The sequence below is a fragment of the Lepidochelys olivacea genome, assembly GCF_965140295.1.
Source record: "Lepidochelys olivacea isolate rLepOli2 genome assembly, chromosome: 28".
Classification (NCBI taxonomy): Eukaryota; Metazoa; Chordata; order Testudines; family Cheloniidae; genus Lepidochelys; species Lepidochelys olivacea.
The window spans coordinates 1,464,315-1,485,095 of record NC_140438.1 but is presented as its reverse complement, the minus strand read 5'-3'; the positions used below and the strand labels follow the sequence as shown (position 1 = coordinate 1,485,095).

The following is a 20,781-nucleotide window of genomic DNA, read 5'->3' as shown; positions in this document are numbered from 1 at the left end:
CCCTGTGCGTGTGTGGACAGAGCTCTCTGTGTGTGTGTGGACAGAGCTCTCTGTGTGTGTACCAGGCAGGCGTGTGTGTGGACAGAGCTCCCTGTGCGTGTGTGGACAGAGCTCTCTGTGTGTGTGTGGACAGAGCTCTCTGTGTGTGTACCAGGCAGGCGTGTGTGTGGACAGAGCTCCCTGTGCGTGTGTGGACAGAGCTCTCTGTGTGTGTACCAGGCAGGCGTGTGTGTGGACAGAGCTCCCTGTGTGTGTGTGGACAGAGCTCTCTGTGCGTGTACCAGGCAGGCGTGTGTGTGTGGACAGAGCTCTCTGTGCGTGTACCAGGCAGGCGTGTGTGTGGACAGAGCTCCCTGCGTGTGTGTGGACAGAGCTCTCTCTCTCTCTCTCTCTCTCTCTCTGTGTTCACGCACATGGGCCGTGTGTAACGTAGGCTGCATCTGGAGGAGGCGGGGGGGGGGCAGGATCTGAGCTCACAGCTGCCCATTAAGTCACACCCGGGGGCGGGAGTAGAGGCCGGGGGGGGGGGTGGCTCGTCACATGAGCAGCCTGGAGCCCGGCAGCCGGTTCCGGGGAGCCCTGCATGGAGCTGGGGGAGACCCGGCCCCCCTCCCAGCATCCCCCGCTAAAGGTGTGTGCATCTCTGGGTGGGGAGCCAGGACGCCTGGGTTCCTTCCCCGGCTCCGGGGTGGGGGCTGGTGGGTTAGAGCTGGGGGGGGGGCTGGGAGCCCGGACTCCTGGGTTCTCTCCCCGGCGCTGGGAGGGGAGTGGGGGCTAGTGGGTTAGAGCAGGGGGGGCTGGGAGCCAGGACTCCTGGGTTCTCTCCCAGGCGCTGGGAGGGGAGTGGGGGCTGGTGGGTTAGAGCTGGGGGGGGCTGGGAGCCCGGACTCCTGGGTTCTCTCCCCGGCGCTGGGAGGGGAGTGGGGGCTAATGGGTTAGAGCGGGGGGGGGCTGGGAGTCAGGACTCCTTGGTTCCTTCCCTGGCGCCGGGAGGGGGATGGGGTGGGGGCTGGTGGGTTAGAGGGGGGGGCGCTGGGAGGGCAGTGGGGGCTGGTGGGTTAGAGCAGGGTGGGGTGGGAGTCAGGACTCCTGGGTTCCTTCCCCGGCTCTGGGAGGTCTAATGAATTGGAGGTGGGGCGGGGAGGGGGCAGGAAATCTATTTAAGCTCCTCCACTCACCTGATTCCCACCTGGTGGCTAAGTCCCGCCCCTATCCCCCCCCCACACCTGTCTATAACTAACCTTCCCCCCTCTATAAAGTCCTCTGGCCTCACCTTTCCCCCTTTTCCCGCGCCCTAGGGGGGAGCCTGACCCATTGCTGTAGCCTGTATCTGGTGAGCTTTGTCCTCCAGAACTTGGGGACCCCCTTGGTGGAGAGTAGGGGGCTGATCCCCCTGTTTACTCTGCTCTGTGACCGCAGGATTTCTGAGACCCAGTATCTGTCAGCTCTGGCTTTGACCTACCAGTGATTCTCCTGGGGGTCCTTTTGGGGGTCCAGCTGTGCCCCCCAAAATATTATCCAGCTCCTCTTTGCACCCCTTAAGCAACCCCCTGGCCTCGAATCTGTGGCGTCTTGTGTTCCCCTCAATTTGACTTTTAAACTCTTCACCCCCCTGTTTTTCTAGAAGAGGGACCAAGAACAGGGGTGTCCCCCTGTACCCCCATCTCTGCGATGGGAGGGTAGGCTGGATTTCGAGGGCCCAGACCCACAGATCCTTTTCCCCCTCCTGTTAATTCAAAGAAGCTGGGTGGGGTTTTTAGGGTTCACCCCCCCATTTTCTTTTGGAGGCATCTGCAGGCAGCTTCAAAGCTGGCCCCGCGCATGGCAGAGGCAGGAAGTGTGGGGGGCTTGACCCCTGTTTTTCTAGCTCTTTTTGGGGGGCGGGGTGTCTCTGATGTGGATTTGAAATCCGGGGGTCTTCTATTGACTTGGTTCATGGTTGTGGGGTGTGTGTAGGGGGAGCTGGGGGGTGTTGCAGGTGAGGCTGGGGGGAGGATCAGGGAATTTGCGGGGAGGGTCTGGGGAGCCGATGGGTAGGGGCGGGGGGATTGCAGGGGTGCCTGGGGAGAAGGGAGTTGTGGGGGCTGGGGAGAAAGTGGGGGAGGGGCTGGGAACTTGGAGCAGAGAGCAGGTGAGTGGGGTTGGGGGGGATCTGGGGAGGGAATTTTGGGTGGCAATTTGGAGGTGCTGGGGGAGGGAAATTGGGTAGGGGGCTCTGTGGGGGGAGGGACAGGTGATAACGGGGGGGTCCCTGGCTGAACCCCTCCGTTCCCCCTCCTCCCCCCCCCAGGGTGACCGGGCCCCCCTGCCATGTCCACCGAGAGCTCCCCCCTCCTGAGCTACCGGCTCTTCAGTGTGGTGGACGAGGGGGAGATGCCAGGGAGCCGGGCCCAGGAGGAGGCCCCCCTCGTGGGGGGGGGCGCCATGGGCACCCCGCACCCCGACCCAGCCGGCCGGCTCTCCACCTTCTTCGGCGTCGTGGTGCCCACCGTCCTGTCAATGTTCAGCATCGTTGTCTTCATGCGTGTGGGTGAGTGACCCCCCGTTCAGGATTCCCCCCCCATTCCTCTAGGGAAATCGCTGCCCCTAGGAATACCAGCAAAGCTCCATCCCCCATGGTTGCGGGATTGATTTCCAGCCAAAATCCTGTGGCAGGGAGTTCCACTGGCTATTTCCAGCCAAAATCATGCAGCAAGGAGTTCCACCAGCTAACGGGGGGGTGGGGTTGGCCCATACTTACCCCTGCTCCTCCTCCGACTCAGCTGTTTGGCCAGCTCCTTGCCGCAACTGGCGGCTGCTTTGTCTGGGTCTGGTGGTGCAACTGCAGGGAAAGTTCGGTTCCAGCAAAATCATGGGGCGGGGAGTTCCCCTGGATGGCCGGCGGCTGCGTATTTACCCCCTTAGGGGCGCCGAAAGCCGACTTCCCCTGTTGTAACGAGCGGCAGATGAGCGAAAGGCGGCCCGACGTCCATCGGAGGAGGTTAACGCGTGGCCGGGAGGCGCGCTCCGAGGCCGTGGGGATGGGCCCAGTCCGGGAACCTACCTGGAGAATAGACCCCTGGGCTCCCCGCACCCCGGCTCCGCTGGGGCCCCTCACGCCTGACCCGCAGCCCCTCTCTGTCGCCCCCTAGGGTTCGTGGTGGGGCACGCCGGGTTCCTGCAGTCGCTGCTCATGCTGGTGGTGGCCTACGTCATCATCCTGCTGACCGTCCTGTCCGTCTGTGCCATCTGCACGAATGGAGCCATCCAGGGGGGTGGGGCCTACTGTATCCTTCAGCCAATGGGGATGGCGGGGTGCGGGGGGTGTGTGTCAGGAGATCTATTTGTGTAGGGGGTCTTTAGGGGAGATATGGGGGGCTGTCTTGGGGGGCAGTAGGAGGGGAGCTGGGGTGCAGGTGGGGGTGTAGGTGGGGGGTGTCGGGAGATCTGTTTATGGAGGGGGTCTGTGGGGGAGACACTGGGGGAGGGGCGAGGGAATATGGGGGGATGTCTCTGGGGAGCAGTGGGGGGGGCTGGGGTGTGGGTGAAGGGTGTCAGGAGATCTGTTTGTGTAGGGGTTTTTTGGGGGTGACACTGGGATTAGGGGGCTGAGGGAATATGGGGGGCTGTCTTGGGGGGCAGGAGGTGTGGGGGTCAGTTAGAGGGGAGCTGGGGTGCAGGTGGGGGGGAGTCGGGAGATCTGTTTATGGAGGGGGTCTATGGGGGGCTGTCTTGGGGGGCAGCGGCTGTAGGGAGCAGTGGGTGCGGGGGTGTCAGGAGATCTCTTTATGGAGAGGGTCTTTGGGGGAGACACTGGGGGGTCTGGGGGAGGGATAAGGGAATATGGGGAGCTGTCTCTGGGGGGGGCAGGAGCTGTGGGGAGCAGTGGGTGAGGGGGTCTCGGGAGATATGTTTATGGAGGGGATCTGTGGGGGAGACACTGGGGGGTCTGGGAGAGGGGCGAGGGAATATGGGGGGCTGTTTCTGGGGAGCAGTAGGAGGGGGGCTGGGGTGTGGGTGAAAGGTGTCAGGAGATCTGTTTGTGTAGGGTTTTTTGGGGGGTGACACTGGGATCAGGGGGCTGAGGGAATATGGGGGCGTCTCAGGGGGCAGGAGGTGGGGGGGCAGTTGGAGGGGAGCTGGGGTGCAGGTAGGGGTGTTGGGAGATCTGTTTATGGAGGGGGTCTGTGGGGGAGACACAGGGATATGGGGGGCTGTCTTGGGGGGCAGGGGCTGTAGGGAGCAGTGGGTGGGGGGCTGTCAGGAGATCTCTTTATGGAGAGGGTCTTTCGGGGAGACTGGAGGATCGGGGATCGGATATAGGGGTGCGTGGGGGGCTGTCTGGGGTGGCTGGGGGGCAGTGTAGGCGTCTCCGTGGGCTGTGGCAGGGGGAATGGGCTCCGTGTGTGGGGGGGTGTCTCTCTATGGTGCTTCCTTAATGCCCCCCCCCCACCCCAAGTCATGATCTCGCGGACGCTGGGCCCCGAGTTTGGGGGCAGCATCGGGCTTATGTTCTACCTGGCCAACGTCTGCGCCTGTGGGGTCTACATCCTGGGGCTGGTGGAGGCCGTGCTGGACGTCTTCGGGGCAGGTAGGCCCGGACGCCTGGGTTCTCTCCCCGGAACTGGGAGGGGAGTGGGAGCTGGTGGGTGAGATCAGGGGGGGCTGGGAGCCCGGACGCCTGGGTTCTCTCCCCGGAACTGGGAGGGGAGTGGGAGCTGGTGGGTGAGATCAGGGGGGCTGGGAGCCCGGACGCCTGGGTTCTCTCCCTGGTTCTGGGACAGGAGCCGGGGGGCTGGGAGCCAGGACTCCTGGGTTCTCTCCCCAGCGCTGGGAGTGGAGCGGAGTGGGGCCTCGGGGTGGGGCTGGGAGCAGGGATGCCTGGGTTCTCTCCGTGGCTCTGGGAGGGGCATGGGGGCTGGTGGGTTAGAGAGGGGGGGCTGGGATCCAGGACTCCTGGGTTCTCTCCCCAGCCCTGGGAGCGGAGCGGAGAGGGGCCTCGGGGCGGGGCTGGGAGCCCGGACGCCTGGGTTCTCGCCAGTCCTGAGAGTGCCCCCCTTGCAGACGGGACGGACCCCCCTGGCGCCCGCGTCCTGCCACAGGGCTACTTCTACAGCTTCCTCTACGGCTCGGTGGTCCTCCTGCTCTGCCTCCTGGTCTGCCTGGTGGGGGCCCGGATCTACGCCCGGGCCGCCTTCCTCATCTTCCTGGTGGTCAACCTGGTGCTGCTGGACATTTTCGTCAGCTTCGTGGCCGTGGGGCCCCGCCAGGTGCCCGTGGCCCGCGACGCCAACCACACCGTCAACGCCAGCTTCACCGGCTTCCGCCTGGCCACCCTGCGGGCCAACCTGCCCGGTGAGCGGGGGCGGCGGAGCAAGGGGGGCTGGGAGCCAGGACTCCTGGGTTCTCTCCCCGGCTCTGGGAGGGGAGTGGGGGCTGGTGGGTCAGAGCAAGGGGGGCTGGGAGCCAGGACTCCTGGGTTCTCTCCCCAGCTCTGGGAGGGGAGTGGACTGGGGGCTGGTGGGTTGAGGACTGGGGGTCACAGACATGAGGGGACTGGAGATGGGGGCGGGGCAGAAAGAGAAAGGGATGGGTGGGGTGGCCAAGCAGGGGATGGGTGTGTTGAACAGGGCGGGGGGGGCGTTCTGGGGAAGGGGTTTTTTGGGGGGGGGGTTCTGTCCCCGGCTCTGGGAGGGCAGTGAGGGCTGGTGGGTTAGAGCTGGGGGGCTGGGAGCCAGGACTCCTGGGTTCTCTCCCCGGCTCTGGGAGGGGAGTGGGGGCTGGTGGGTCAGAGCAAGGGGGGCTGGGAGCCAGGACTCCTGGGTTCTCTCCCCAGCTCTGGGAGGGGAGTGGGGGCTGGTGGGTCAGAGCAAGGGGGGCTGGGAGCCAGGACTCCTGGGTTCTCTCCCTCGCGCTGGGAGGGGAGTGGACTGGGGGCTGGTGGGTTGAGGACTGGGGGTCACAGACATGAGGGGACTGGAGATGTGGGGGGCAGAGGGAGAAAGGGAGGGGTGGGGGGGCAAAGCAGGGGAAGGGGGTGTCGAGTGGGCGTTTTGGGGAGGGGGATCTTGAGGGGTGGTTGGAGGGCTGGGGATGTGCCGGGGGGTGGGGTGGGGATGTGGGCGGAGTTAGAGGGAGAAAGGGAGGGGTGGGGATTGGCACAGAGGTGGGGGGTACTTGAGATGGGGGGCCAGAGGGAGAAAGGGAGGGGTGGGGGGCAAAGCAGGGGTTGGAGGGGTGTTGAGGGGGGGGGCTCTTGAGGGGTGGTTGGAGGGCCGGGGATGGGGCGGGGATGTGGGCGGGGTAAGAGGAAGAAAGGGAGGGGTGGGGGGCAGTGGGGGTGTTCAGGGGGGTGGGGTGATGGACAGCAGGGGGTGTGGAGCAAACACTGGGGGGGTGTAGGGAGTTGCGGGGAGATGATAGGATCGGTGGGGGCACGGCCTGGGGGGGGCAAGGCCCAGGAGGGGGGCGTATGGGGGGGGCCCAGCAGGCAGAGGGGAGGGGTCCGTGGGGAAGGGGGAACGACCCCCCCCAGTCACTTGTCGTGTGGTCGTCCCCCCCCCCCCCAGCCATGTACTCCCGCGACTACACCACCAACAACGTCATGACGTTCGCCACCGTCTTCGCCGTCATGTTCAACGGCTGCACCGGGATCATGGCCGGCTCCAACATGTCAGGTGAGCCCGGACGCCTGGGTCCCATCCCCGGCGCTGGGAGGGCAGTGGGGGCGGATGGGTTAGAGCAGGGGGGCTGGGGGCCAGGACTCCTGGGTTCTCTCCCGGCTCTGGGTGGGCAGTGGGGGCTGGTGGGTTAGAGTGGGAGGGGGGCTGGGAGCCAGGACTCCTGGGTCCTATCCCCAGCTCTGGGAGGGGAAGGGGGGCTGGTGGGTTAGAGCAGGGGGGGCTGGGAGCCAGGACTCCTGGGTTCTCTCCCGGCTCTGGGTGGGCAGTGGGGGCTGGTGGGTTAGAGTGGGAGGGGGGGCTGGGAGCCAGGACTCCTGGGTCCCATCCCGGCTCTGGGAGGGGAGTGGGGGGCTGGTGGGTTAGAGCAGGGGGGGCTGGGGGCCAGGACTCCTGGGTCCTATCCCCGGCGCTGGGAGGGCAGTGGGGGCTGGTGGGTTAGAGCAGGGGGGGCTGGGGGCCAGGACTCCTGGGTTCTCTCCCGGCTCTGGGTGGGCAGTGGGGGCTGGTGGGTTAGAGTGGGAGAGGGGGCTGGGGGCCAGGACTCCTGGGTCCCATCCCGGCTCTGGGCTGCCGTTGCAGGGGAGTTGAGGAACGCCAGCAGCTCCATTCCCAAGGGCACCATCATCGCTGTGGTTTACACCTTCGTCATCTACTTCCTCCTCTTCCTCATGACCAGCTTCACCTGTGAGAGGTGAGTGGGGGCAGGGATGGATTCGGGGCGGGGGGGAGGGGTTGGACACCCTGCTGTTGGCACCAAGGGGAGGGGCTAAAAGCATAAGGGTGGGGCTAAAGGAGGAACTGGCCAATGGGGCGGAGCTAAGGGAGCAGGGGGTGGGGCTAGGAGCAAGCTGGTGGGGATGGGCGGAGCTTCAGGGCTGCGGTCAGGGCAGGGGTGGGAGGGAAGATGAAGGTGGAGGCGGGGCTATCGGGGATGGAGTGGCGGGGGGGGGGGAATTGCCAGGGGGCGTGGCTAATGAAATAGGGCCGGGCTAAGAGGCGGGCTGGGGGGCCGGGCTTAGGGCACAGTTCATGTGCAGAGGGTGGGGCAAAGGGGTGGGGGCTATGGATGGGTGGGGCTAGGGGTGAGGTGGGGTTCAAGCAGACAGCTAGTTGAAGTGGGTGTGGCTCATGGGAGAGGGCGTGGTTTATAAGAAGGGGGCGTGGCTCAGGGCCAGTGTAAGAGGTGCGGATCAGGCACAGAGCTCCTTGAAATGGGCGTGGCTTGCAGAGGGGGCGTGGCTTTCCAGGCCAGACTAAGATGAGGGGAAATGGGCAAGGGGCAGGGACAAGGCCTGCCGAGGGGAGCTGGGTGGCAGTGGGTGGGCGGGGCTCAAGGCCTGGCTCCGCCCCCTTTCCAGGACACTGCTGAAGGAAGACTACGGCTTCTTCCGGTCCATCAACCTGTGGCCGCCGCTGGTGCTGGTCGGGGTTTACGCCGCGTCCCTTTCGGCCTCCATGAGCTCCCTCATCGGGGCCTCCCGCATCCTGCACGCGCTGGCCAAGGACGACCTGTTCGGTGAGCCCCCCCCCCCGGCCTGTCCCGAGGAGGCCCCCCAGCCTCCCGACTCGGGTCCCTCCGTCACTCTCACGCGCTTTCCTTCCCCCCCCAGGCATCATCCTGGCTCCGGCCAAAATCGTCTCCAAGGGGGGGAACCCCTGGGTGGCCGTTCTGTACACCTGGGCCCTGGTGCAGGTAAGCGCCCCCCCACCCTACCTCCTGCTCTAACCTGGTGCCCTCCCAGAGCCGGGGAGAGAACCCAGGAGTCCTGGCTCCCAGCCCGCCCTGCTCTAACCCACCAGCCCCCACTCCCCTCCCAGAGACGGGGAGAGAACCCAGGAGTCCTGGCTCCCAGCCCCCCTGCTCTAACCCACCAGCCCCCACCACCCTCCCAGAGCCGGGGAGAGAACCCAGGCGTCCTGGCTCCCAGCCCCCCCTCCCCTCCCAGAGCCAGGGAGAGAACCCAGGAGTCCTGGCTCCCAGCCCGCCCTGCTCTAACCCACCAGCCCCCACTCCCCTCCCAGAGACGGGGAGAGAACCCAGGAGTCCTGGCTCCCAGCCCCCCTGCTCTAACCCACCAGCCCCCACCGCCCTCCCAGAGCCGGGGAGAGAACCCAGGAGTCCTGGCTCCCAGCCCCCCTGCTCTAACCCACCAGCCCCCACCGCCCTCCCAGAGCCGGGGAGAGAACCCAGGAGTCCTGGCTCCCAGCCCCCCTGCTCTAACCCACCAGCCCCCACTGCCCTCCCAGAGCCAGGGAGAGAACCCAGGAGTCCTGGCTCCCAGCCCCCCTGCTCTAACCCACCAGCCCCCACCCCCCTCCCAGAGCCGGGGAGAGAACCCAGGCGTCCTGACCCCCCCTTCTTGGTCCCCCCAGCTGGTGCTGTTCGCAGGGAAGCTGAACACCATCGCCGGGATCGTCACTGTCTTCTACCTGGTGGCGTACGCGGCCGTCGACCTGGCCTGCCTGGCGCTGGAGTGGGCCTCGGCCCCCAATTTCCGGTGTGGGGGGGCAGCTCTGGGGAAAGGGAGTGGATTTGAGGGGGGGCAGTGTCCAGGCCTGGAGAAGGCAGGGGTGGGGGTTCATAGGAAAACTTGCCAGGGTGGGGGCCAGGATCCAATTCAGGTTTTCAGAGCTCTGGGGAGGGGGGGGGGTCCGGGTGAGTTGGGGGGGCCAGGGAGCTGGGATTGGGGGCATCCCTGGTGGAGTGGGGCCTCTGTGGGGTGGGGGTGGGCTGGGATTTGGGGCATCCCTGGCGGAGGGGGCGCGTCCATGGGGCGGGAGGGGGCTGGGATTTGGGGGGTCCCTGGCGGAGGGGGGCCTCTGTGGGGTGGGGGGGCCTGTCTGTAACCCCCCATCTCTTCCCCCCCAGCCCCACCTTCCAGCTGTTCAGCTGGCACACCTGTCTGCTGGGCATCGCCAGCTGCCTGCTCATGATGTTCCTGATCAGCCCGGCGGGCGCCTCGGGCAGCCTGGTGCTGATGCTGGCCCTGCTGGGCTCCATCCACCTGCGGGCGCCCGCCAGCTCCTGGGGCTACATCAGCCAGGCCCTCATCTTCCACCAGGTACCGGGAGAGAACCCAGGCGTCCGGGCTCCCAGCCCCTGCCGCTCTGAGCCCCCCAACCCCGCTCCCCTCCCCCGAGCTGGGGAGAGAACCCAGGCGTCCAGGCTGCCACCCTCCGCCGCTCTGATCCCCCCAAACCCCCGCTCCCCTCCCCGAGCCGGGGAGAGAACCCAGGCGTCCGGGCTCCCAGCCCCTGCCGCTCTGACCCCCCCCAACCCCGCTCCCCTCCCCCGAGCCGGGGAGAGAACCCAGGCGTCCGGGCTGCCAGCCTCCGCCGCTCTGACCCCCCCAAACCCTCGCTCCCCTCCCCGAGCCGGGGAGAGAACCCAGGCGTCCGGGCTGCCAGCCTCCACCGCTCTGACCCCCCCCCCCAAACCCCCGCTCCCCTCCCCGAGCCGGGGAGAGAACCCAGGCGTCCGGGCTGCCAGCCTCCGCCGCTCTGACCCCCCCCCCAAACCCCCGCTCCCCTCCCCGAGCCGGGGAGAGAACCCAGGCGTCCGGGCTCCCAGCCCCTGCCGCTCTGACCCCCCCAACCCCGCTCCCCTCCCCCGAGCCGGGGAGAGAACCCAGGCGTCCGGGCTGCCAGCCTCCGCCGCTCTGACCCCCCCCCCCCCAAACCCCCGCTCCCCTCCCCGAGCCAGGGAGAGAACCCAGGCGTCCGGGCTGCCAGCCTCCGCCGCTCTGACCCCCCCCCACAAACCCCCGCTCCCCTCCCGGAGCCGGGGAGAGAACCCAGGAGTCCTGGCTCCAAGCCCTCCCTGCTCTGACCCACCAGCCCCCACTCCCCTCCCAGAGCCCAGGAGAGAACCCAGGTGTCCGGGCTCCCACCTCCCCCTGCTCTGACTCCCCAGCCCCTGCTCCCCTCCCAGAGCCAGGGAGAGAACCCAGGTGTCCGGGCTCCCTTCTATATCTGACCCCACCCCCTCCGACAGACCAGGGATTGGGGGGGATCCGTCAGCCATCCCCTTGCCCCTCCTCCGCCCCCCGGTACTAGGAGGAGGGTCTGTCAGCTGTGGGGGGATTGATGGGAGGGGGGGCAGTGGGGTGGCCCAAGAGCCGGGGACAGGACGGAGGCCACTGTGGGTTGTGGGGGGGGCTGGCTTCATGCCATGGGAAGATGGGGGTCTATGGGGCGGTGGGCGGAGTCGATGGGGTAGGACTTTTGGGGGGCCTGTGCCCAGCATTGGGGGCGTCTCCCTCTTTCCGCCCCCCAGGTGCGGAAATACCTGCTGCTCCTGGACGTGCGCAAGGAGCACGTGAAATTCTGGCGCCCCCAGATGCTGCTGATGGTGGCGAACCCCCGGAGCGGGGCCCAGCTCGTCCGCTTCGTCAACGACCTCAAGAAGGGGGGGCTCTTCGTGCTGGGCCACGTGGAGATCGGCGAGCTGGGTGAGGGACCCAGGCGTCCGGGCGCTTGCCACTCCCCTGCCTCGCCCCACTGAAGGAACCCAGGAGTCCTGGCTCCCAGCCCCCCCTGCTCTGACCCACCAACTCCCACTGTCCTCCCAGAGCCGGGAGAGAACCCAGGAGTCCTGGCTCCCAGCCCTCCCTGCTCTGACCCACCAGCCCCCACTGCCCTCCCAGGGCCGGGGAGAGAACCCAGGAGTCCTGGCTCCCAGCCCCCTCTGCTCTGACCCACCAGCCCCCACTGCCCTCCCAGGGCCGGGGAGAGAACTCAGGAGTCCTGGCTCCCAGCCCCCCCTGCTCTGACCCACCAGCCCCCACTGCCCTCCCAGGGCCAGGGAGAGAACCCAGGAGTCCTGGCTCCCAGCCCCCCCTGCTCTGACCCACCAGCCCCCACTGCCCTCCCAGGGCTGGGGAGAGAACCCAGGAGTCCTGGCTCCCAGCCCCCCCGCTCTGACCCACCAGCCCCCACTGCCCTCCCAGGGCCGGGGAGAGAACCCAGGAGTCCTGGCTCCAAACCCGCCCCCAGCTCTAACCCATTAGCCCCCTCCCGGAGCGGGGGAGAGAACCCAGGAGTCCTGGCTACCTTCTATTTCTGCCCCCCAGACACGATGCCCTCCGACCCCGTCCAAGCTCACTACAACTTCTGGCTCAGCCTGGTGGATAAACTCAACGTCAAGGCGTTCGTGGATCTGACCCTCTCGCCTTCGGTCCGACAGGGGACCCAGCACCTGCTGCGCATCACGGGGCTCGGTGAGTGATGTACCCGGCCGCCCCGCCCCAGAGGTGGCCGCATCTCGGCGCCGGGCGAGGGGTCCCTGGCTCTCCGGCCGCCCCGCCCCAGAGGTGGCCGCATCTCGGCGCCGGGCGAGGGGTCCCTGGCTCTCCGGCCGCCCCGCCCCAGAGGTGGCTGCATCTCGGCGCCGGGCGAGGGGTCCCTGGCTCTCCGGCCGCCCCGCCCCAGAGGTGGCCGCATCTCGGCGCCGGGCGAGGGGTCCCTAGGTCTCTGGCCGCCCCGCCCCAGAGGTGGCCGCATCTCGGCGCCGGGCGAGGGGTCCCTGGCTCTCCGGCCGCCCCGCCCCAGAGGTGGCCGCATCTCTGCCCCCACTGACCCTCTTTCTCCCCCCCCCACCAGGCGGCATGAAGCCCAACACCCTGGTGCTGGGTTTCTACGACGCCTGTGTGCCCGATGACGAGTTCCTCCGCCACCCGGCCTTCAGCCAGGCCCAGGAGCGCGACCCCTTCGGGGTGGACCAGCCGGCCCTCCAGGCCCACTTCCCCCCCGTGCGCGGGGCCGGCGCCCCCAAGGCCCTGCCGCCGGCGGAGTACGTGGCCATTGTCTCGGACGCCGTCAAGATGCACAAGAACGTCTGTCTGGCCCGCTACTTCCCGCGGCTGGACAAGGAGCGGCTCTTCTCCTGCAAGGCCGAGGGGTGCTTCGTGGACGTGTGGCCCCTCAACCTGCTGCGCCCCGACACCCCGGCCTACGTGGACGTCTGCAGCCTCTTCCTGCTCCAGCTGGCCTGCATCCTCACCATGGTCAGCTCCTGGCGGGCCGCCCGGCTCCGTCTCTTCCTGTGCGTGGAGTCGGGCGACCGGGGCTGGCTGGCCAAGGAGGAGAAGCTCAAGGAGCTGCTGGGCAAGCTGCGGATCAAGGCCGCCATCCGGGCGGTCGCCTGGGACCACGTGGTGGCCCTCCACGGCCAGCGGCCGGCGGCCGGCGAGCCCTTCCTCAACCCGGCCGCCCACCGGGTGACGGACGAGTACCTGGCGGCCGTCAACGCCCTGGTGCTGCAGCAAGGGGGCCAGGTGGCCGTGCGGTTCCTCTACTTGCCCCGGCCGCCGGCCGACACCGCCGCGTACGAGCGCTACCTGGAGCAGCTGGAGATCCTCACCCGGGACTTGGGGCCCACCCTGCTGGTGCACGGCCTGACGCCCGTCACCTGCACCGAGCTCTGAGGGGGGCCGGGCCGGAGGAGGACGGTGGGGGCAGGAGGCTTTGGGGTCTTCGCCGGCTCCCGGCGAGGGCCTGGGGAACTCCTGGAGACCGCGCCGGGACATCCGGCCTCCGGGCGACGCGCACCCCGTGGGATTAGCTGAGGGGGCCTGGCCTTCGAGCCCCCAAAACCTGGTGCCTGTAATGAGTGGGTGGAGGGGGAGACCCCCCCCCATCCCCCGCCCCCAAACTGAGGCTGCAATTCGGGGGGGGGGCTCAACCTCGCAACTGTTGGAACCCCTTTTCCCTCATTCCGCTTCTGCTGTACCCCATGATCTCTGCACCCCCCACATTCCTTCATGGCTTAGTAGGGGGTTCCCATTTTTCCCAGGTACCCCCACATCCATGCACCCCACATTCCTGCACTGCTTAGGGGGTCCTAATTTCCCAGGTACCCCCACATCCATGCACCCCATATTCCTGCACTGCTTAGGGGGTCCCCATTTCCCGAGGTACCCCCAAATCACTGCTCCCCACATATTCAATCTCCTCCCATCACTGCTTGGGATGGGGTCCCCTTTTTTTGCCCGGGGCCCCAAATCACTATCTCCTGTTCTTCCGCTGCACCTCATTCAGGGCTGTGTGGGGGTCCCCCATTTTTTCCAGGCACCCCAGATCACTGCACCCTGAATTCTCTAGGGCTGGTGGGGTCCCCAGCTGTTCCTACACTCCCCCAAAAACCCTTCGGCGCGGGGTTTGCCTCTTCTGTGCTCCCCAGTCTCTCTTCTGAGGAGGCCCCAGGCCCCCCAACGCCTGTTGCCTTAGCTCCATGCCCCCGAACTGTACAGCACTGGGGTCCCCCCTCCCGCAACAGCCCACCTTGTGGAGGGGGGTGTCCTACTCCAGCAGGGCACAAGGTGGCGCCCTTAACTAACCCAGCCGGGATTAACCCCTGGAGGGGGGGACAGAAGCTGGGGGGATCCCCAAAACCAGCCCCCCCCCCATATGCAGTTTATTTAGGCTACTAGGCTATTTTTGGTAAACAGTTCTCTCTGGGATACCTCATGTAACACAACTGACCAGCGCCCCCTGGAGGAGGGGGTAATAACACAGTAAACTAAGGGTGGGGGGAAGTTGTGGGTCGGGGAGATATTTAGACATGTATTTTAACGAGCGCACTCAATAAATGACAACGCAAAAAAGGACAGTGGCCAGTGCCTGTGTGGTTATGGATTGATTATTTGGGGGGTGGGGGCTGGGAGCCGGGACTCCTGGGTTCTCTCCCCGGCTCTGGGAGGGGGGTGGGGGCTGGTGGGTCAGAGCAGGGGGGCTGGGAGCCAGGACTCCTGGGTCCTCTCCCCGGCTCTGGGAGGGCAGTGGGGGCTGGTGGGTCAGAGCAGGGGGGCTGGGAGCCAGGACTCCTGGGTTCTCTCCCCGGCTCGGGGGTGGGAGGGGGCTGGGGGTTGGGATATGGGGCTGACTGTGCACAAGACGCTGGTCACCAAAGAGTTAACCCCGGGTGGGGGCGCACGGTGCATGCTGGGAATTGTAGGCAGAATCCAGCGCTTGGGAAAACCAGCCACATGGAGGGCGGCGGGTGAGATTTCAGTGGGGAGCCCGGACTCCTGGGTTCTCTCCCCGGCTCTGGGAGGGGGGTGGGGGCTGGTGGTTAGAGCAGGGGGGGCTGGGAGCCAGGACTCCTGGGTTCTCTCCCCGGCTCTGGGAGGGGGGTGGGGGCTGGTGGTTAGAGCAGGGGGGGCTGGGAGCCAGGACTCCTGGGTTCTCTCCCCGGCTCCGGGAGGGGAGTGGGGGCTGGTGCTGGGGGAGCCCGGACTCCTGGGTCCCCCCCATGCCGGAAGAGGGGGGGGCCCAACCACGAACATTTCCCTGCTGTTAACCCCTGGGGGCCTGGGCCAGGTCTGGCCGGGTTTCTGCTTTGAAACCCCCAAATCAGCGCATCTGGGGAGGAGGCGCATAATCTGTCTCCCCCGCCTCAACCCACCAGCACCCACAACCCTGCTACAGGGAGAACCCAGGAGTCCTGGCTCCCAGCCCCCCTGCTCTAACCACCAGCCCCCACTCCCCTCCCAGAGCCAGGGAGAGAACCCAGGAGTCCTGGCTCCCAGCCCCCCCTGCTCTAACCACCAGCCCCCACTCCCCTCCCAGAGCCAGGGAGAGAACCCAGGAGTCCTGGCTCCCAGCCCCCCCTGCTCTGACCCACCAGCCACCACTCCCCTCCCAGAGCCAGGGAGAGAACCCAGGAGTCCTGGCTCCCAGCCCCCCTGCTCTAACCACCAGCCCCCACTCCCCTCCCAGAGCCAGGGAGAGAACCCAGGAGTCCTGGCTCCCAGCCCCCCCCTGCTCTAACCACCAGCCCCCACTCCCCTCCCAGAGCCGGGGAGAGAACCCAGGAGTCCTGGCTCCCAGCCCCCCTGCTCTAACCACCAGCCCCCGCTCCCCTCCCAGAGCCAGGGAGAGAACCCAGGAGTCCTGGCTCCCAGCCCCCCTGCTCTAACCCCCCAGCCCCCACTCCCCTCCCAGAGCCGGGGAGAGAACCCAGGAGTCCTTACATTACATCCTCTTGCTCACAGAAGAGTTGAGATGTGATTTCCCTCCACACTGGGTCTGGACCTTGCTCAATCGGCCCTGCAATGTCAATGGCCTAGATTGTTCCCCACCGGTTACACCCACCCACCCCAGAGGTGGCCGCATCTCGGCGCCGGGCCAGGTGGTCCCTGTGTCACCAACCGCCCCTCCCCAGAGGTGGCTGCATCTCAGCACCTGGCCCTAATACAATTTCTCTCTCCCCGCAGGGCGGTCCCGAGGTCTCTGCTCCCCGACATTCACCAGGGCCTCCCCTTCCCGGGCTCCCCAACACGGGCCGCTCTGGTCTCCGGCTCCTACCTCTATTACCACTACGGCTGTGACGGGGTGGACGACCGGGGCTGGGGCTGTGGCTACCGGACCCTCCAGACCCTCTGCTCCTGGCTGGCGGCTGCGGGGGCCGGAGCGGGACCGGGGGGCTCCCCCAGGCCAGTCCCCTCCCTGCCTGCCATCCAGCGTGCCCTGGTGGAGATGGGGGACAAGCCCCCGGCCTTCGCCGGCTCCCAGGACTGGATCGGCACGGTGGAAGCCACCTTGTGCGTGGATCACTTTTTTGGGGTGCCGTGCAAAATCGTGCACAGCCCCCGGGGAAGTGGGCTGGGGGAGCAGGTGGGAGCCTTATATGCCCATTTCCAGGAGGGTGGGGGGCCTGTGATGCTGGGGGGTGACGCCGACAGCTCGTCCAAGGGGCTACTCGGGGTCTGCTCCATGCCCGCCGGCCACCATCTCCTCGTGCTGGATCCCCACTATTACCGGGGGGCTGGAGGCCTTGGGCGGGAGGGGATGCAGGCGGCGGGGTGGGTGCACTGGCAAGGCCTGGCCTCCTTCGACCCCGCCTCCTTCTACAATCTCTGCCTGCCGCAGTTCTGGCGGGACCCGAGTGAGGGGGGCGGCGCTGGTGAAAACTGATTCGCACGAGCGAGTGTCTCCCGGACGGCCGCCAAGGCAGTCACTGGGCCACGTGAATCTTGGTTTGCACGAGTGAGAGTCACCCAGCGCGTTGCACAAGGAAGATGTCACTAGGACTCGTGAACATTGGTTCGCACAAGCGAGAGTCACCAGGACGGCCGCCAATTGCTTTGCACAAGGAAGATGTCGCGGGGACTCATGGGGTTTGCACGAGCAAGAGGATTTTGCCCTAGGCTGCTGCTCTCCCAGCCCGACCTCATTTTGGGGCCAAACGCCGCCAGTTCAGGGATAAGGAAAGCCCCCTCCCTCCCTTCCCCCCCTGTGCTCCAGGGGAGGGCGGATGTTCAGCAGGAATGAACATTGGGACATCTCTGAGGGTGAGATTTACCTGCATTTAGTTTCCTACTGTATTAGGCTTAGACTTGCGTGTGTTTGTTTTATTTTGCTTGGTAATTTACTTTGTTCTGTGTGTCATTACTTGGAACCACTGAAATCCCACTTTGTGTATTTAATAAAATCACTTTTCACTTATTAATTAACCCAGAGCATGTATTAATATCCGGGGCAGCAAACAGCCGTGCATCTCTCTCTATCAGTGTTATAGAGGGCGAACAATTTGTAAGTTTACCCCGTATAAGCTTGATACCGAGTAAAACAGATTTATTTGGGGACCCCATTGGGATCTGGGTGCTGGCGACTGGAGCATTTCTTAAGCTGTTTTCAGTTCAGCCTGCAGCGTGTGGGGGACGTGGTTCAGACCTGGGCCCGTGTTTGCAGCAGGCGGGCGGGTCTGGCTCGACAAGACAGGGCGTGGAAGTCCCACGCTGGCAGGGAAAACGGGCTCAGGGGTAGTCCCAGCACGTCAGGAGGCAGCTCCCAAGGGGGTTTCTGTGCCCCAACTCGTCACAGGGGTGTTGCCAACACTTTTTTGGAGGACGGAGCTAAAATTCAGAGGGATCTGGATAGAACTGGGCCAAACTGAAGTTGGACAAAGACCAATGGACAGTGCTATATTTAGGGAAGAAAACCCAAATGCCCCAATTACTCCCGGGGGAATTCTGCGCCCCCAAAAGTAACAATTCCTGCTCCGGTCCTGGCAAAAAGCAACACACAGACCGAGAGAGCCTTTGTTTTCCCCTCCTCCAGCTTTGAAAGTAACTTGTCTCCTCACTGCTCATTTTCGTCAGGGGCCAGCGAGGTTATCCGAGCTTCTTAACCCTTTACAGGTGAAAGGGTTTTTCCTCTAGCCAGGAGGGATTTTAAAGGTGTTTACCTTTCCCTTGATATTTATGACACCCCCCCTGGCAAATATGTCCCTCACCCCAGCTCAGACACCCACTCCCCCTGTGGCCCTGCACCCCCACTCACACCCCCTGCCCCCATCCCCATGTGGCTCTGTGCCCCCACCCAGCCACTCCCATGTGGTCAGCGCCCCCTAGAGGGGACAGGCCCCAAGCCCCATTCCCCGCCCCCCTGAGGTAGCCAGTCCCCGCCCTGGGGCTGGGTGGGAGTTGCTGCCCCTAAGAGGGGAGAGGCCCCATCCCGTTGCACCGTTGCTCCTCGTACAACCCCCTCCACACCTCCTCCACCCTGTCCAGCGACAGCCCGTGCACCATCAGTGCCTCCGCGTACAGACACAGCTCGTCCTTCGTGCCGAAGACCCGGAATCGGTCATCATGCCGGTACCGCAGCCCGGCGGCCAGGACCAGGAAGCCGAAGTAGACGTCATCCAGCGGGAAGACGGGGATGCGCTCGGTGGCCGCGGCCAGGGCCGGGATGCTGGCCCTGGGCATGAGGAACCCGCCCCCGGAGGGGAAGAAGGGGTATTTGCCCTGGGGGAACAGGGTGGAGGAGACATGATATTTCCCAGCTCTCATCACGACTGAATGTCGCTGGATGTTACCGTGGATGACCTGGGAGGCGTTGGGTGTCTGGCCCACGTAGGTCACCAGGGCGGGGGGGTTCACAAACTCGTCGTCGTCGCCTGGAGGAAGGAAAAGACGCTAGTGAGGGTGCAGCTGGGGGCCGGATGGCCTCGCCAGAGCCCGGGAGAGAACCCAGGAGTCCTGGCTCCCAGCCCACCCATCTCTAACCCACCAGCCCCCACTGCCCACCCAGAGCTGGGGAGAAAACCCAGGAGTCCTGGCTCCCAGCCCACCCATCTCTAACCCACCAGCCCCCACTGCCCACCCAGAGCTGGGGAGAAAACCCAGGAGTCCTGGCTCCCAGCCCACCACCCATTCTGACCCACCAGCCCTCCCTCCCCTACCAGAGCTGGGTTGAGAACCCAGGCGTCCAGGCTCACCTTTGAAGATGAAATCCGCCTGCCCGCAGCGCGCCCCCACCCAGTGCAGGAAGCAGAGCTCCTTGAGTGACAGGTTGTGGTGGCTCTCGGCGAAATCCCACAGCACCACGTCCCCAAATTCCTGACTCTCCTCTTCCAGCAGCACCATGTGCCGGGGGTCGGGCGACACCCCCACGAGGAAGACGGGGCGGACCCGGTAGCCCCCCAGGAGCCTGGGCCGGGCCCAGGTGTGGCGGGCGGTGGCCCGTCTGGTGGTGGACGCTGGGTGAAAAAAGAAAAAAAAGCAGGAACTAGTCCACAGTGTGTCGTACAAACACGGAAGCAGGACTGAATATGGAACCCAGGAGTCCTGGCTGCCAGCCCGCCCTGCTCTAACCCACCCAGCCCCCACGGCTCACCGGCACCGGTAGCTTTGCAGCTGGGGGAGCTCGGTCTGGAAGGCGGCGTAATTCAAGCGGAAGGTGCAGGTCCCGTCACTCAGCTCCACCGAGCCGGGGCCGGGCTGGAGCTGGCCTGTGAGGTCTCTCTCTGCTTGAGGCTCATGGTGTAGGATAGCCAAAAAAGAACCCCAATCAGCAGGATCCGAGTGCCCCAGCGCTTCATCTCTTCTCCCCCCAGGGCTTGGCTGACAGTGAAACAAAGGGAGGCGGAAACTAGCTCAGGGTGTGTGGAACAAACACTGGGGTAGGGCTGAATATATAACTCAGCAGACCTAACACCCAGCCCCCTCCCCCCGCTCTAACCCATCAGCCCCCACTCCCCTCCCAGCGCCCGGGAGAGAACCCAGGAGTCCTGGCTCCCCGCCCCCCCTGCTCTAACCCACCAGCCCCACTCCCCTCCCAGAGCCGGGGAGAGAACCCAGGAGTCCTGGTGTGATGAAGTGGGGCTGTTCTTAAAGTTCTCTCTGAATAGTGTGTGAGTGCCTCAGTTTCCCCTATGTCTTTATTAAGTCTCTAGGTGGTGGGATAAGGGGGGGTGGGATTGTGGCAGAGCCCTAGAGGGCCAGCATGATGGTGTCTGCACAGAGAATGGCCGACACCCTGTCTCCTGGCTACTGATGGCCTGGGCCCTTCCCCCCTGCCAGGTGCCAGCTGAAAGTGTTGGCGAACAAAGAGATCAAGTGGCCTCCTGGCCTGGGATAGAGACAAAGGCCAGATGGGGGAGGGGGGGGAGAGTTTCAGTTTTGGAGCCGGCTGGGGAAATGGAGGGAGGGCCAGATGGGGCTCTGGCCTCCCTGCCCCACAAGACAGACCCGGCTGAGGGGTCCGGTTCTCTGCACCTACAAGCTCTGTGTTAGACCATGTTCTTGTCGTCTAATAAACCTTCTGTGTTACTGGCTGGCTGAGAGTCCCGTCTGACTGCGGAGTTGTGGGGCAGGACCCTCTGGCTTCCCCAGGACCCTGCCTGGGCGGACTCGCTGTGGGAAGCGCACGGAGGGGCAGAGGATGCTGAATGCTCCGAGGTCAGACCCAGGAAGGTGGAGCCGGGTGAGCTGTGTGTCCTGCAGACAGGCTGCTCCCAGAGAGGAGACTCCCCCAGAGTCCTGACTGGCTTCATAGGGAGCCGTTCCAGAGCATCGCCCGGGGACGCCGTGACACCTGGCTCCCAGCCCACTGCTTTAACTACTAGACCCCATTCCCCTCCCCCAACTGAGGAGAGGACCCAGGCGTCCTGCGGTTCCTTCAAAGATGGTAACTCCCCTCAATGTGTGCGACATTCCGTTACACAAAGCTCCAGGGTCGGGTCCCCGGCGTCCCCTGGCAAACGCGGGCAGGAAAGGTTGAAAAAAAGGAAAGCTATGGAAAGGAAAGCGACGGAAACGCCGTATCTGGCCAGGGTCCGATCAGGCGTTGATTTTCCCCTCACCCCAACACTCAGCGTTTTCAGAACTTCGCTGCT

General features: G+C 65.5%; 3 protein-coding genes across 3 annotated transcripts; 2 read left to right on the top strand and 1 right to left on the bottom strand.

Moving 5' to 3' along the window:
- Positions 1 to 505: 505 nt before the first annotated feature.
- On the top strand, positions 506 to 14,264 carry SLC12A9 (solute carrier family 12 member 9). The gene is made up of 14 exons (XM_084616124.1): positions 506 to 631; positions 2,291 to 2,530; positions 3,132 to 3,266; positions 4,439 to 4,570; positions 5,044 to 5,334; positions 6,549 to 6,656; positions 7,242 to 7,353; positions 8,021 to 8,178; positions 8,273 to 8,355; positions 9,036 to 9,160; positions 9,532 to 9,724; positions 10,939 to 11,113; positions 11,735 to 11,881; positions 12,264 to 14,264. The coding sequence occupies exons 2-14, from the start codon at positions 2,311 to 2,313 to the stop codon at positions 13,085 to 13,087; spliced, it is 2,703 nt and encodes a 900-aa protein (XP_084472250.1). The 5' UTR covers positions 506 to 631; positions 2,291 to 2,310; the 3' UTR covers positions 13,088 to 14,264.
- Positions 14,265 to 14,610: 346 nt separating this feature from the next.
- Positions 14,611 to 17,905, top strand: UFSP1 (UFM1 specific peptidase 1). The gene is made up of 2 exons (XM_084616125.1): positions 14,611 to 14,661; positions 15,878 to 17,905. Exons 1-2 carry the CDS (start codon positions 14,648 to 14,650, stop codon positions 16,575 to 16,577), a joined length of 714 nt encoding a protein of 237 aa, XP_084472251.1. The 5' UTR covers positions 14,611 to 14,647; the 3' UTR covers positions 16,578 to 17,905.
- A 163-nt stretch (positions 17,906 to 18,068) lies between these two features.
- Positions 18,069 to 19,497, bottom strand: LOC311513979 (N-acetyllactosaminide beta-1,3-N-acetylglucosaminyltransferase 4-like). Its single transcript, XM_084616195.1, has 3 exons — positions 19,281 to 19,497; positions 18,883 to 19,143; positions 18,069 to 18,561 (listed from the first exon to the last, which is right to left on the bottom strand). Exons 2-3 carry the CDS (start codon positions 19,028 to 19,030, stop codon positions 18,098 to 18,100), a joined length of 612 nt encoding a protein of 203 aa, XP_084472321.1. The 5' UTR covers positions 19,031 to 19,143; positions 19,281 to 19,497; the 3' UTR covers positions 18,069 to 18,097.
- Positions 19,498 to 20,781: the final 1,284 nt, after the last annotated feature.

Excerpts from the sequence above, each read along its gene's own strand:
- SLC12A9 (XM_084616124.1), top strand. The coding sequence starts at position 2,311 with ATGTCCACCGAGAGCTCCCCCCTCCTGAGCTACCGGCTCTTCAGTGTG. Across the intron at positions 8,356-9,035 it reads ACACCTGGGCCCTGGTGCAG|CTGGTGCTGTTCGCAGGGAA; the intron begins GTAAGCGCCCCC and ends TGGTCCCCCCAG. Across the intron at positions 9,161-9,531 it reads GCCTCGGCCCCCAATTTCCG|CCCCACCTTCCAGCTGTTCA; the intron begins GTGTGGGGGGGC and ends CTTCCCCCCCAG.
- LOC311513979 (XM_084616195.1), bottom strand. The coding sequence starts at position 19,030 with ATGGTGCTGCTGGAAGAGGAGAGTCAGGAATTTGGGGACGTGGTGCTG. Across the intron at positions 18,562-18,882 it reads GGCGGATTTCATCTTCAAAG|GCGACGACGACGAGTTTGTG; the intron begins GTGAGCCTGGAC and ends TCCTTCCTCCAG.